The sequence below is a fragment of the Sardina pilchardus genome, chromosome 19, assembly GCF_963854185.1.
Source record: "Sardina pilchardus chromosome 19, fSarPil1.1, whole genome shotgun sequence".
NCBI lineage: Eukaryota > Metazoa > Chordata > Actinopteri > Clupeiformes > Clupeidae > Sardina > Sardina pilchardus.
In genome coordinates this window covers 7,988,328-8,002,549 of record NC_085012.1, presented here as the reverse complement: position 1 = coordinate 8,002,549, position 14,222 = coordinate 7,988,328, and the positions used below count along the sequence as shown (strand labels likewise).

General features: G+C 43.0%; 1 protein-coding gene across 5 annotated transcripts; it reads left to right on the top strand.

Moving 5' to 3' along the window:
* Positions 1-372: 372 nt before the first annotated feature.
* puf60b (poly-U binding splicing factor b) lies at positions 373-12,719 on the top strand. Of its 5 annotated transcripts, XM_062522017.1 has the most exons (12): positions 373-530; positions 1,439-1,527; positions 1,953-2,048; positions 3,232-3,321; positions 4,120-4,170; positions 6,357-6,518; positions 7,475-7,567; positions 8,578-8,791; positions 10,526-10,716; positions 11,058-11,175; positions 11,417-11,712; positions 11,926-12,719. In XM_062522017.1, exons 3-12 carry the CDS (start codon positions 1,968-1,970, stop codon positions 12,223-12,225), a joined length of 1,596 nt encoding a protein of 531 aa, XP_062378001.1. In that variant the 5' UTR covers positions 373-530; positions 1,439-1,527; positions 1,953-1,967; the 3' UTR covers positions 12,226-12,719. The 5 variants fall into 5 exon arrangements, with proteins under 5 accessions (XP_062378001.1, XP_062378000.1, XP_062378002.1 ...); XM_062522016.1 differs by lacking the exon at positions 1,439-1,527 and having other exon boundaries at positions 374-530; positions 11,450-11,712; XM_062522015.1 differs by lacking the exon at positions 1,439-1,527 and having other exon boundaries at positions 375-530; positions 11,061-11,175.
* The last annotated feature ends 1,503 nt before the right edge of the window (positions 12,720-14,222 follow it).

Here is a 14,222-nt window from a genome sequence, read left to right as displayed (position 1 = left end):
TAGAGAAATTATCTGATCTGCACCCACAGTCCCACACACACACACACACACACACACACACACACACACACACACACACACACACACACACACACACACACACACACACACACACACACACACACACACACACACACACACACACAACACTGGCACATAAGGACAGGCATGAACACACACACACACACACACACACACACACACACACACACACACACACACACACTTTTTATATTTTTCTTTTTCTTCCCCCCTCCCCCCTTCTGAAGTGGTTTGAGGAGGAAACACTTTAGTGGAGTTTATCCTTCTTCCCTAAACTCATTTGAAGGACAGAGTGCCCAGGAAGGGACATGATCAGTTGAGATCCGCCCACATAGAGCCCAGCCCCGATCTGCACACTGCGGGCAGGAGGGACTTTTCCTGTGCCTTGGCGGTAGCTCTCGCGGTAAGACGGAAGACGAACGTGAAGAAGGCCCTAGCTGCGGGATCCCACGAAAGTGTGCTTCATGGCGGTAACATTGGAGACTGCGGTAAAAAAACAACAATAAAATGCATTCTGTTTGTGCATGACTGTTTTATAATTATACAAGTGGCTGTAAGTCGTAAATACCAATATACGGAAATATCAATCCACTCAGCGCTAAGATGTTCTCACCGGGTTTGGGCCTTTATCATCTAACTAGGCCTAACGGCTAACGTTAATGTTAACATCAATCAGGAGGTTTTGTTTCCTGTCCTGTGCACGAATGATTTTGTTTTTTTCTCGAACGCAATGCTACGAAACATGCAACTAGAAACGTATTAGTAATGTGCCCCGTGTTGAAACAAGCGTGGATATATGCCCGGTGCCATTGCAATTAACGTTAGCGTTACATTCATTTGTACCTCTGGCCTAAGTTGGTGGCAAGCGAACGTTAGCTAGCTAGCTACTTTTATTTTGGCTAACACGGGGGCTCTCCGATGAATCATTAGCTAGTTAGTTACATTAGCAAAGTTTAGCAAACGTCATAGCAGAAAACTGTCGATATTTGTGGCAGGTAACATCGGCTTATTCCTTGCACGGTAACAAATAGTTTGTATTAAGTTGAATTGTTAGAACTGGTATCGAGAGCGGACTTGATCTGTGAGCTAGCATAAGGTTGGTCCGTTTTAACATGCGAGACGGATAGCTTAGCAGTTAGCTATGGAACCAGTCTCGCATGAGGCATTAACTAACGTTAGCCATCTTGATGATAAACGTGTTTAAAAATGTTTACGCAGTGTTACTTGTGGCCTTACCTTCAAACACAGGTTTAATTGGGCGCGTAGAATATAATTGAATTGGTAACATTATTTCAATTGAGAAAGTGGATTGAAATGTTAGCATTAGCTGTATTCAACCTGGTTAGACTGTAACGATAGCCATTTTCCCTCATCATGGTTTGGATGTTCATTCCAGATAACTGAGAAGAACTTGTGAGCTGTCGGTTACAAGTCACATCGCCGTTATTTTGCCTCTGGTCGCCCCTGCAAATAGCGGCCTCGCAGGTACATTTCATCTAGAACTAGTTAGCCCAGTATCTGTTGAACACCTATCTTGGATTCTTTATCATGCCTTCAGCGACACACCTTCGTCACACTTGACCTTGCCTAATGCCTACACAATTACATTGCAAATAATGCCGCGGAACAAAATGCAATTTGTGTGAACCAACAACCAGCCAATATGTATGTATATATGTGAAAACAAATGATTGAGAAATTATACTGTTCTTGTGTGGGTCATTAGCCCATACTGATTTTGGAGTGTTAAGAAATGTTGACAGACCATTTCACTTTTCTTCATGGAGAGAAGACAAAGAGTAGATCTAGATTGGAGCCTGTTTTATACAGTAATCATGTTCATAATAGAACAGCATGTGTGGTAGAGGTAAATGCTTAATTGGCTAAGGAACTCCTGTCTTGTATTACAGAGAGGCAACACGCTGATGATGGAGAATGGACAGAGCACTGGCTCCAAGCTTGGGCTGCCGCCCCTCACACCAGAACAACAGGAAGCACTGCAGAGGGTAAGCATACACATACACGTGTAATGCTTCAGTTGGTACCTGTAGCCAGGTATTTAGCAGACTTTGGGTTTACAGAGCGGTCTGATTGCTGTAAATCTAGCCTTGAATCAGCCAGTTCTAGGTCATGAAATTTCTACATGCTTTAGGACAATTCAAACTGAAACAGACCCTCAACAATCACCCTAACACCTAATATAAAGTTGATTTCTTTTTTTTTTGTTAGGGCTATTAGTATGATATGATAAATATGGCATTTCGCCTGGCATTTCCATATACAGTTTAACCTGGATTTGCCTGCAGGAAATACAATTTTAATTATTCATGGGGTATTGTGTTTGCACATGCGTATTGTGTCTTCTTGAGAACATAATAGTTACACCCATGACGCTTTGTCTGCCTACCCATAAATCATAAATATGCAGACCTCTTGGTTTTGTAGAATGAGTGTTAGTTAATGCCGTGCTTTTGTTGTTGGCTGTGTGACCCTGTTTAGATGTTAATAAGTGCACAATCTTACTTGTGTCATGCTAGACATTTGATTGTAATAATTTTAAAACATGTTAACTTTCTTCTGAGTTGGACTTATTGACTTTCTTCTGTTTGCATAGTAGTAAATTGAGTTACTGCTGAACATAATGATTCTTGAATGATCTAGTGGTAGTCTAGTGCTATTTTGTATTATCATAGTTATCCATGGACAGATTCATCATATAGATTGGGTTATGAGATCCCTGGTGATTAGTTTGAAATTCTTTTTGTTTTCTAAGGCATAGTGCAATAGTGTGTAAACTTTATTTTGAGTTTTGAGAAATTGTACTGCTCTTTTCCTTTACATTTGTTTTAAAAAAGTGCATGGTAGGCAATTGGTCGGCATTGTATGTCAAACATATATGTAAAAGCTATACCAAGTAACTAGTTACAAGATTCCTTAAAGGATTTTGATCCGATCAACTTGAGCACTCTGAGGTTGAAAGAGGAGGGTGTTGGGGGCAACTGGGAAAAGGAAACGCTGCACTGGATAATGAAAAGAATGTATCACATACCAATGCTTACAAGTCAGTATAAACAAACGGACGGCTGGCTCTTATCAGTGCTTACATGTGGTGACTAACAGGATGATGTATTTTGAGTTGTATGGTTGGTGCCAGTGTGCGATCACGCCTGTGAATTCTCGTTTCACCAGGCAAAGAAATATGCCATGGAGCAGAGCATTAAGAGTGTGTTGGTGAAGCAAACCATAGCCCATCAGCAGCAACAGCTAACCAACCTGCAGGTGAGTGGAAATAACAATTTATTCAATTGCACGGCTGCAACAAGTCAGATACATAGTACTCAAGGCACACTGTCACTGGATCCGTTGCCCTTTAATAAGGAGAGATTCCTTACCGGCATGTGTATGTAATTTACAGAGTACATATGCTGATTAGGTGTATTTTTGAAAGGAAGAATTTTAATGGTAGCTTATCCAGACAGTTGTTCGTTATGGCCATATATTTTGTTTGAAGAATTACTAAACATGTGGTTGACCAAATCATCACAGATGAATAACATAATTTGAATGTTTGACCCTCTAGTTCTTGATATCTTTTGACACAAACTTTGTTAAAAAGTACTAAGGATCGCATGGCCTCACACTCACAGTTGTCATGTTGTGCTTGTCCTGTTGTTGTTTATGCTTCTCCTGTTGTTGTTTATGCTTCTCTGAGGGTGAATGTACTCACAGTATACATCCCTGGGCTGAGCTTTTGTGTTCTCTTTCAGCCGACGAAGATATGCAGAAGAGAAATGTCTCACCTCTCTCTCTTTCTCTCACTCTACCTCTCGCCTTTGGTCTTTTCAATGTCCTCAACGGAGGAAACTGTATGAAACTTAGAGTGGGTGGGACTTGGTTCTGGGCTTAGCCACCGTGACGACCAATGAGCCAATTGGAATCTGGTCAACTGGGTGGGGTCTTGCGTGTTTTGTTTGATGTCTGTATGACAGTGACATGTGAAAGCAAAAAAAAAAAAAAGACAAAGTTTTTTTTTTCTAACCTACTTTTCAGCACTTTTTCATCTTTACTGTCTTTCAGATGGCAGCAGTGACAATGGGCTTTGGAGATCCTCTCTCACCTTTGCAATCGGTCAATAGAATATTAAACTACACATTTCATTTCTGTGCGCATTCCTGCTGTGAGGACTGTTACCCTTCTTTACCCGGCCCACACCGGCCTCTTAAATTCATTGTCTTTCACATGAATGCCCCAGCATATTTCAGAAAGTAGACATGGCTTTTGGATTTTGATTTTGAATGGTGGATGTTTCTGGATGGATGCTAGAGAGCCCATTTCACATAGTAGATCACGTAGAACTGTATCACAGGGGAACAGTACGTGTTGTAATTCTTATGTTGCACTATGTAATTTGCTGAACCAGGGATTATTTTTGGATCATATTCAAGTAGCAATTTTAAGAAAATAAGCAACCTTGAGATGGGTTTTAAGACATTTCAAGACAATTTGACATTTTCTAATGGACAACTGGCAGAATCATCTGTTTGCCCTGACTATGTAACATGGAGGGCAGTTATTATTTGCTGCATTTTCAGCTGGCTGAAATAGTCTTTATGATTGTTCTTTGGCAGTGTGGTAGTCATATTGGGCCTGTAGACTCATTTCTGTTGATGAGATGCTGATGTCATCTTTTTGGCGCTGAGCGAAAGCTAGGGACTGCATCTGGAATGTTGGGAGTTTGCGTGAATGTGTGTGTCTGTCTGTGTGTGTGGGTGGGTCTCAGTTCTTTTTTTTCTTTCTTTTCTGTATGGTTTTGTTTGGTTCTAAATCCATGTCTCCTTTGTAAATATGCTGTTGTGCAGCAGTGACAAAAAAAAAAGCCCTTCTTGGCATAGAGTTTGAAGAGGGATAGCAGTCAATTTTCATAGAGCCTTAATCGTTAAATCTGATCAAACTCAGGTCCCACACCCTCCCCCTCCCCCTTAAAAATCCTATGATGGCCGATGTGTACTAGGGCAAAGGAGATCACAGACTTTTAAAGCCTGTTATGCATAATTATTTCCCCTACAGGGAAGCAGTAGATTGACAAACTGTGAAAAGCAGTTTTCTCCTCATTTAAGCTGTTTATGTGAGGTATTGCAGTGTAGGCCTTGAAAGTCATATTTGACCAAGCTTGCTGCATTTGAAAGCTCATGAAGTACATCAGTCTCATACCAAACTTGAGAATATGTTTACCTTTACCTGCTTCTCTGGATGACAGGTCAGTTGTACCAGTGAACTGGTGGTGTGTTGATAAATCATTGAAGGAGTTAAAAGTAGGCACTGTAGGATTTTCGAGGTTAAGATATTTTGCACTTGTGTTAGTAAAAAGTCTAGAGTTATGGCGTTATAAAATGTCATTACTCCTGTTCTTTTGTTCAGGGTTATATATGCAGATTTCATACCATGACACAATTTGAAAACCTTAAAGGTGACAGAGAATGGAAAAACTTGTTTACCTTGGCTTTGTTGAATAATGAGAGTTCTGTGCCTGGCTACAAAGCTAACGTGAACAGGAAACGCTGCTGTGTCCTCTTACATATGAACATCTCGGACGTTCAAATGGCCAACAAAACAAAATGGGCAAATCTGAGCGAAGATCGACTGTGATGCATACCATCCCTCTAGTCACTCACTGCCCCCCTCTATGTGTTGCGTTACTTCTTGGAGTTAGCAATTCAGGTAGAAGTTGCTGAAGCCTATTGTGAACGGTCTTCGACTACAAGGCAGCCGATCAGTGTATTTCACTGTATATAACTTAACTATTTTTGTGGTTGTCAGTTAAGCTTGAGGGGCAGATATATCTGCTAAAATGGGCCTTTTTATTCCCCAGCCTTACTATGGGGTTATAAATGGGTTTGTACACGTTGCAAACCCTCTATATACACATCAAAGAACAAGGCAAAATACTCTGTTCATCCATTCTGTGTCATCTTTAAATTAGGCTAATTTGTTGTGATAGAATTCATTATAGTAGGGATTATGGAGGAGGATAGGGTGAAGCCTATTGTTAAAAAAAAAAAAAAAAACCACACAGCACCACATAGATTTAGACAAAGTCTTAGCTCCTGCAGTTCCCTCACACTCAAATAGGCAGCTTTCATGCACCCTCACGCATTTAGCCAAAATTGACTGGTTTGATTTGTTCTTGTTTGGTTTATTTTTTATATGTGAGTGTGTGTTGTGTAGTGGTTCTTCTCCGCTCTGCTTGGCGAGCCCCGTTGGAGTAACGTCCGTCCCTCTTGTCTCCCTCGCTTCCCCCCTCCTCCCGCCGGCAGGTGGCGGCGCAGCGGCAGCGGGCCCTGGCCATCATGTGCCGCGTCTACGTGGGCTCCATCTACTACGAGCTCGGCGAGGACACCATCCGGCAAGCCTTCGCACCCTTCGGACCCATCAAAAGCATTGACATGTCCTGGGACTCGGTCACCATGAAGCACAAGGTTTGCTCCGTTTTCAAATATGTAATAGCATCAGTGATGAATTTTGAATTGAGTCGCATTCAGAGGCTTTTAATGAGGCCATCCTTAAAAATATTCTTGTTTGGCGTAACAGCCAAAAAAAAAAATATTGTGTCGGTAGGTCGGTCTATTTTTTTTCAAGACTTTTTTTCAAGACTGATGCATGTTCTAGACAACAAACAATTTGAAATCGTAGTCTAAAACATTCCAGAACTTTGTGCCAAGTTAATGCGATGTTGAGGTGTTTTAATGGATTTTTAGATGAATAATGGTGCCTGAACTAGTATAACTTTTAACGGTCGTTCTTAATGCAAGTTTACAACTGGCAAGTCAGTCAGACTAAAAAGGGGGGAAAAAATGTTGGGTCGGTCCCAAATTGACGGGTTCGGTCGGGTTACAGCAAACAACATTTTGTTTTTTAAGGATGGCCCTATGTTGAATTCTCAAGAGACTCATCTCCCCTTTGCTGTGTGTGTTCCCTCCTCCCCATATCCGTCAAACATTGTTTTTACAGATATCAGATGTACAGATGTCGTTTTTAAACACTATCTTGTTAAATACTGCTGTGTGTGCTGGGAAGCAATTCTCCCCCTTTGTTATCTTATTTGTCTCATTTCCATCACAGTGGGTGTTTCTGTGTTACCTAAGGCTCTAGGCTGATGATCCTTTTCCGCTGTGCTTAATCTACTCCGTTCATTTCCATTCTGCTCACACAACAACTCTCTCTCTTTCTGTCTCTCTCTCTCTCTCCCTCCCTCTTTCTCTCCCTCTCTCCCTCCCTCTCTTTCTCTCTCTCTCTTTCTCTCTCTCTCTCGCTCGCTCTCTCTCTCCATTTCCTCTCCTCTCTTCTTCCCCCTCTCTCTCTTTCTCTTGCGTGCTTTCTCTCTCTCTCTCTCTCTCTCTCTCTCCTTCCCCTCTCTCTCTCTTTCTCCCCGCAGGGCTTTGCCTTTGTGGAGTACGAGATCCCCGAGGCGGCTCAGCTCGCTCTGGAGCAGATGAACTCAGTCATGCTGGGGGGGCGCAACATCAAGGTGAGTGCCCCCACCGAGCGGCACCCTGCTGCTGGCCCCGGGCGTCCTTGGAGCTGCGGAGGACTCCTGCACCCTCTCTTAACACTCTGTCTTCACACTCACGCTCTCTTCTTTAAGTTCATCTTAGGTGACACGTGAAGGCTGACAGGAGAGCTCGGGCTTTACCTCTGTATTTGTATGTCTCTGTGTGTGTGTGTGTAAAAGCTGATGTTCTTTGATGAACCTGTCCTGTCTTTTGATGTTTTACAAGGGTGTGTGTGTGTGTGTGTGTGTGTGTGTCGGGTTGGGAGGGAAGGGAGAGCGAGAGAGAGAGCGAATGCATTTGGATATGGGACTACCAAGTATTTTCTGTTAAGTGTCAGATTCTGTTTTACTGTGTAAAGTAGCTTCTGTGTCCGTCTGTGTTACGGACACATAATCTTGCTCTGCAGTGTTGTGCTTCCATGATATGATCAGGTTGTTTTGAGAGGGCAGGTCTCCGGAAGATTCCGCGCAGCTCTTATGTCCGTGGTGTGCTAATGATGGGCTGCGCCTGGTTGGTGTTGCTTGGCCGCCCTCCCTGCAGCACACACCCCGTATAAGCCAAACCGACACGGAACTGATCTAACACACACACACACACACACACACACACACACACACACACATACATACATCCATGCATATATACTCCTAAGAGAGCCATGTATGAGATATCCTTTACATTTGATCTCTCATGCTCGGTGTGACCAGCAGTAGTTAGTCATGCCCAGATGCTTGCCTTTCAATGAGATTTCTTTGCACATAAATGTAGCATAATATAGTGTCGAAAGCCAAGCGCTGTCACAGCCTTGTGGAACCGATAAAGGATGTCTTTCGGTAGTGTTAGACGGTAGTGAGAACAGCCAACGGTGGCAGACAACGCTCACGACCACAAGCACCCACCCACTCGTGGCCCCCCCGGCACTCGCACCCACACCTGCACGACATGCCCCACTCAGCTGGCCCCTGTATTGGTATGTGTGCTGTAGGTGGGGCGGCCAAGTAACATCGGCCAGGCGCAGCCCATCATTGACCAGCTGGCAGAGGAGGCGCGCGCCTACAATCGCATCTACGTGGCGTCTGTGCATCCGGACCTGTCGGACGACGACATCAAGAGTGTCTTTGAGGCCTTTGGCAAAATCAAGAGCTGCACGCTGGCGCGGGACCCCAATACTGGCCGCCATAAGAGCTACGGCTTCATCGGTGAGCAGGGAATAGAGCCTCAGCTCTGTACCCCAGATGACACTCCCTTTTGTGTTGGGGGCGGGTTTGGTATGTTATGTAGGAGTTCCTTGCTGGTTGTGCGTACAGCCAAAGGTGATGTCTCGGTGGTGTCAGGATTTTACACCTCCACCCACACTCTCACACTCACACACAACTTGAATTGGTCTTGAAGATGGTCTCTAATCAATCACAAATATTTCACTTGTTCTCAGAAATATGTTATTTTTTATTTTTCTGCCTTTCAGACCAGAAGTTAATGTAGTACAGAACTTGTAATTTTGATCAGTCAGTGTCATCTACTTAGCAGGTATATAGTGTTCTAGAGATTTGTACAAGTAGTACTTCTGACAAATATTTTCCTTTTTAACTCAACGATAACCTAATTTGTATAGAAACTTCTCGTTTTGGTTGAACCAGTTTCAACACTTGACGCCATACTTGCCTCACCTATCGCATTTTCATGAATACATTGGTAAAGAAAGAAGGTTGTGGAATTATATGATAACATGCTGAAATACCCTTAATTTATAGTCCACTATTGCCATATGGGGTGTCAGTTGTACCATTGAACTAAACTTGTTTACCTAGTGTAACTGGACTGACATGGGCAAACATTGTTCTAGCTGTCAATTCATCAATTTCTTTCAAAGTTGGTTAGATACGCTCACATATTACAAATTGAACAATGAGTTAGAGGAATTGTCTGATTTATGTATCATTCAGTCTGTTTACATGACACCTGAAAAACAAAGCCTATTATTTTGTTAGCTTAACACAAACTGAACTTTTTAAATACATAAAATTCAGTCGGACTTAAATAAAAAATAAAAAAAACGAAGTTCTTTAAGTCGGACTAACACACCCTGATAATTCGATAGAAGCTTGACTAACTTATGCACGTATACGCTCATTCGGACTCAAATCAGCCTATGCGCTCTGTGCGTGCCTGCTGTAAGTTGCACCCTCTTTCATACATACATACATAAATGAACATCCCCCAGAATGTCCATAAGAAAATAAGTATCACCAAGTAATGTCAACTATTTAACTAGTTACACTGATGATGCAAAGTTTGATAGTTAGCTAAAACATAATGGTTTGATGTTCATGAACAAGAAGGGAGGCAAATCGGTATTTAACGCAGCAAAGTAAAACGTGCATACTTCAGTCAATAAAGCGATTAAAGCAACACTAAAGACTTTTTCGCACCTTAACATAATGTTTCCAAAATCATTTCGGCGGTTCAGAAACTTGTAACAGGGTGAACGGCACTTCTGCATTCTCTTCGGCTATAACCGCACTATGTAACTTTACCAGATCAGGTAGCGTATCTGTGGTTCAATGAAATGAGACCTAAGAAACCACAAATTGGACTTGCTTCAATGTTGCAATACATCATACTTTATAAAACCATGCAACTTGCTCTACCTTGTCTGAGGACATCATTATTTGGTGGATAAAGAAATGGCATGCGTGCAAAAGAGGAAAAGTGCTTTAGTGTTGCTTTAATGTGTACTCTCACAAGGACCGCAGTCCAGTCATATCACCTAGCTGAGCTATTATTAGCTATATTTTGCTGTGCATGTAAACACACTGATTGATGAATGGATCCTGGTAGACTCTGTTTAGCATCAGACGACGTTTTGTTTTCTTGGTCCTTGCCTCTTTCGTCTCATCCCCCTCCTCCCCTCCCTCTCTCTCAAATGTGACCAGAGTATGAGAAACCACAGTCGGCCCTGGATGCCGTGTCCTCCATGAATCTGTTTGACTTGGGCGGGCAATATCTCCGAGTAGGCAAGGCTGTTACCCCACCCATGCCCCTGCTGACGCCGACCACCCCAGGTGGCCTGCCCCCTGCGGCAGCTGTGGCAGCTGCAGCCGCAACTGCAAAGATCACGGCTCAGGTGAGTGATATACTGGAAGTCTTTCTTTTATATGACCCTAATCACAGAGTTTTTATCCCATCTTTTTCATAACAATTAATACCTGTTTGTATGTATTACATCTAAATGATTGTGTCTTAACGGTGTTTTTTTTGTTTTGTTTGTGTGTTTGTTTTTGATTAAGTTCAGAGTTTTAATGGTTTGTTGCATTAATTCGTTCATAATCTGTGTTGTCATTGGTTAGGGGGGAAAATACCAATCTTTTTCAGTTTTAATTAATGAATTGACCGTTGCACAGTAATGGCGTTTGCCATGGTGTGCGCCTCACCCACGTGTGAATTCAGTTATGTGGTTTGCCCTAGGAGGCCGTGGCAGGGGCATCCGTACTAGGTTCTCTGACCAATCCAGCCCAGATCCTCAGCCAACAGATGGGACTCCCACAGGCTGTCCTGGCAGCCCAGGCCCCAGGCCTCATCACAGGTCTGTACTCCGTTTTCACACTTCCACCCAAGCTAACGTGTGCTTTGATTTTCTATTATTTATGTCTCTGTGTGTGTGTGGTCATACTTGATAGCAAAGTCCCTGTATACATGATCCCTGCTGTCTTTTGATAAGTAAAGTGAATGATGTAGTCTTGTCTAAGGAATAACACCTTGACAGACAGTGCAACGTTATAGCTGCCTGTCTTAACCGTCACCATCACCCTTTCCCTCCATAATAGGAGTGACCCCTGCTCGCCCCACTCTGCCTGTAGTGCCCCAGGTGACGCTGGTAAATCCCGTACTGGCGACTCCACCCGTTACATCAGCACTCGCTGCTATCGCCACAGCGACAGCGGCCAGTCTGCCCGCGGAGGCGAAGAAGGACTCCGACGAGTCGCGCAGCGGGGATCAGGACGAACAACCGCAGCAAGATGGAGACGGCAGACAGGAGACGTTGAGTGACCAGGAGCATCTAAGCATCTCGGGAAGCAGTGCACGACATATGGTCATGCAAAAGCTGCTTCGTAAGCAAGAGGTGAGCCGCCAGAATTATTTGCTATTCTCGCTAAAATGTGATATTGAATTAACTTGTCAACGGATAAAACTAGCCGGTGTAGCTTAAGCAGAATTTAGCTGAACTACCCTCTGGCTGTCAGAATGTACACATAATCATAGAAAAGCAAATGAAACCAGACCACCATGCCGTTTCATGTCCTTATGTCTCACTCGTGTGTTTTCTGCTTTGTAGTCGAGCGTTATGGTTCTGCGGAACATGGTGGGCCCAGAGGACATCGACGATGACCTGGAGGGAGAGGTGACGGAAGAGTGCGGCAAGTTTGGCGCCGTTAACCGGGTGATTATCTACCAGGAGCGGCAGGGGGAAGAAGATGACGCGGAGATCATCGTCAAAATCTTTGTAGAGTTCTCGGAGGCGGCCGAAATGAACAAGGCCATTCAAGCCCTCAACAACCGTTGGTTTGCGGGTCGCAAGGTGGTTGCCGAGGTGTATGACCAGGAGCGGTTCAACAACAGTGACCTGTCCGCATAAACTGTCTAACGAAAAAGCGAAAATGAAAATTGATGGCCAATGCCGACAACTTCCCATACCCATCCTGTCCTGATGGCCGTTGCTCAAACTCGCCCAGCCGAAGTCTCTGCTGCTAGAGATATGAGCCTCTTTTAAACGTGTAATTATTTTTTTATTGATGTTAATATTATTGATGATCCCTTTCACTGGGATTGGCAAAGAAAAGAATACGTGCGCCTCATGGATTTTTTTTCTTGTACTGGTCACGTACTGTGAAGGTTTTTTTTTTCTTTTTTTTCTCGTTTTTCTTTTTTTATTATGTTGCAGTTTTGTTTTCTAATTGAGAAAGAAGTTAAGGTTTGCTCCTCCCCCTTCTTGTCTTTTTCTTTCATTTTTTTTACGAATGCCAGCATTTTGTCCACTAGCATTGTGTTAGAACTCAGAACGTTGTGTACTGAGTACTTAGAAATATTGGTTCCAGGTTTCCCAGAACAATAAATTCTCAAATATGTAAACATTTTGTGTGGTTAATCTTCACCAGCATTCCATGATTGTCATATGTTTACAACGAACTACTTCTGTCACTCTAGTATTTGTTTACACTAAAGCTTTGATCACATTTTCTCACCACTGTCTGAGTGGTTAGACTTATCTCTACTATGTCTTGCATTAGGTCATTATCTGTTTTTGATCTCAGTCTGTCTGAGTCTGTTTCATCATAACCACATTCGATTACCAGTTTAGAGATGATACAATTCGGTACACCAGCCTTCAGTTGATGTGATTGAGCTATTCAGCCACATTCTAGAGTTTGACTAGCTCAATAGCATCTGCTATAACGTTACAGTTGGCCTGAATTGATACAAGCAGTATAATATGACCCGTTTTTGGAATATCTCTTTTAGATAGAATCACATTCTTCTCATGAAAAAAGTCTTCAGTCTCACCAATAAAACAGACAGTACATACACTATACACCGTGTATAGACACAATTCAATAGAGCAGTTAATTAAAACGCAACATGTCCACAGGAAGAATGCTTAATGGTAAATACAGCATCGACTATATTGCCAAAAGTATTGGGTCACCTGCCTTGACTCGCATATGAGCTTAAGTGACATCCCATTCTTAATCTATAGCGTTTAATATGACGGCTTAATATAACAGCCTCAACTCTTCTGCAAAGGCTTTCCACAAGGTTTAGGAGTGTGTTTATGGGATTTTTTTGACCATTCTCCCAGAAGCATATTTTTCAGGATAACACACTGATGTTGGACGAGGAGACTGTTTCTCAGTCTACGCTCTCATTCATTCCAAAGGTGTTCTGTTGGGTTGAGGTCACGACTCTATGCCAGTCAAGTTCATCCACACCAAACTCTGTCATCCATGTCTGTGGACCTTGATGCACAGTCATGTTGGAACAGGAAATAGCCATCCCCAAACTGTTACCACAAAGTTGGGAGTATGGAATTGTCCAAAATCTTCTCTGATTAATGCTGAAGTATTCAGAGTTCCTTTCGCTGGAACTAACCCAGTTCGGAGATGGCCCCCCTTATATTCCAACATGACTGTGCACCAGGCACAAAGCAAGGTCCATAAAGACATGGATGACTGAGTTTGGTGTGGATGAACTTGACTGGCCTGCACAGCGTCCTGACCTCAACCCAACAGAACACCTTTGGGATGAATTTGAGCAGACACTGAGAGCCAGTCTCCTCGTTCAATAAATATCAGTGTATGACCTCACAAAGGCGCTTCTGGAAGAATGGTTACAAATTCCCATGAACACACTCCTAAACCTTGTGGAAAGCTGTCCCAGGAAAGTTGAAACTGTTATAGCTGCAAAGAGTGGACCGACGTCATATTAAACCCTAGGGATTTAGAATGGGATGTCACTTAAGTTCATATCCGAGTCAAGGCAGGTGACCCAATACTTATGGCAATATATTGTGCAGGTTGCATATAGGCTACCCCCCAAACACACACACTCACACAGAGTGCACCAATCCCTCCATCT

Coding starts and splice junctions, on each gene's coding strand:
- puf60b (XM_062522014.1), top strand. CDS start 507: ATGGCGGTAACATTGGAGACTGCG. Junction 2,049..3,231: donor AACAGGAAGCACTGCAGAGG/GTAAGCATACAC, acceptor TCGTTTCACCAG/GCAAAGAAATATGCCATGGA. Junction 10,717..11,057: donor CTGCAAAGATCACGGCTCAG/GTGAGTGATATA, acceptor GGTTTGCCCTAG/GAGGCCGTGGCAGGGGCATC.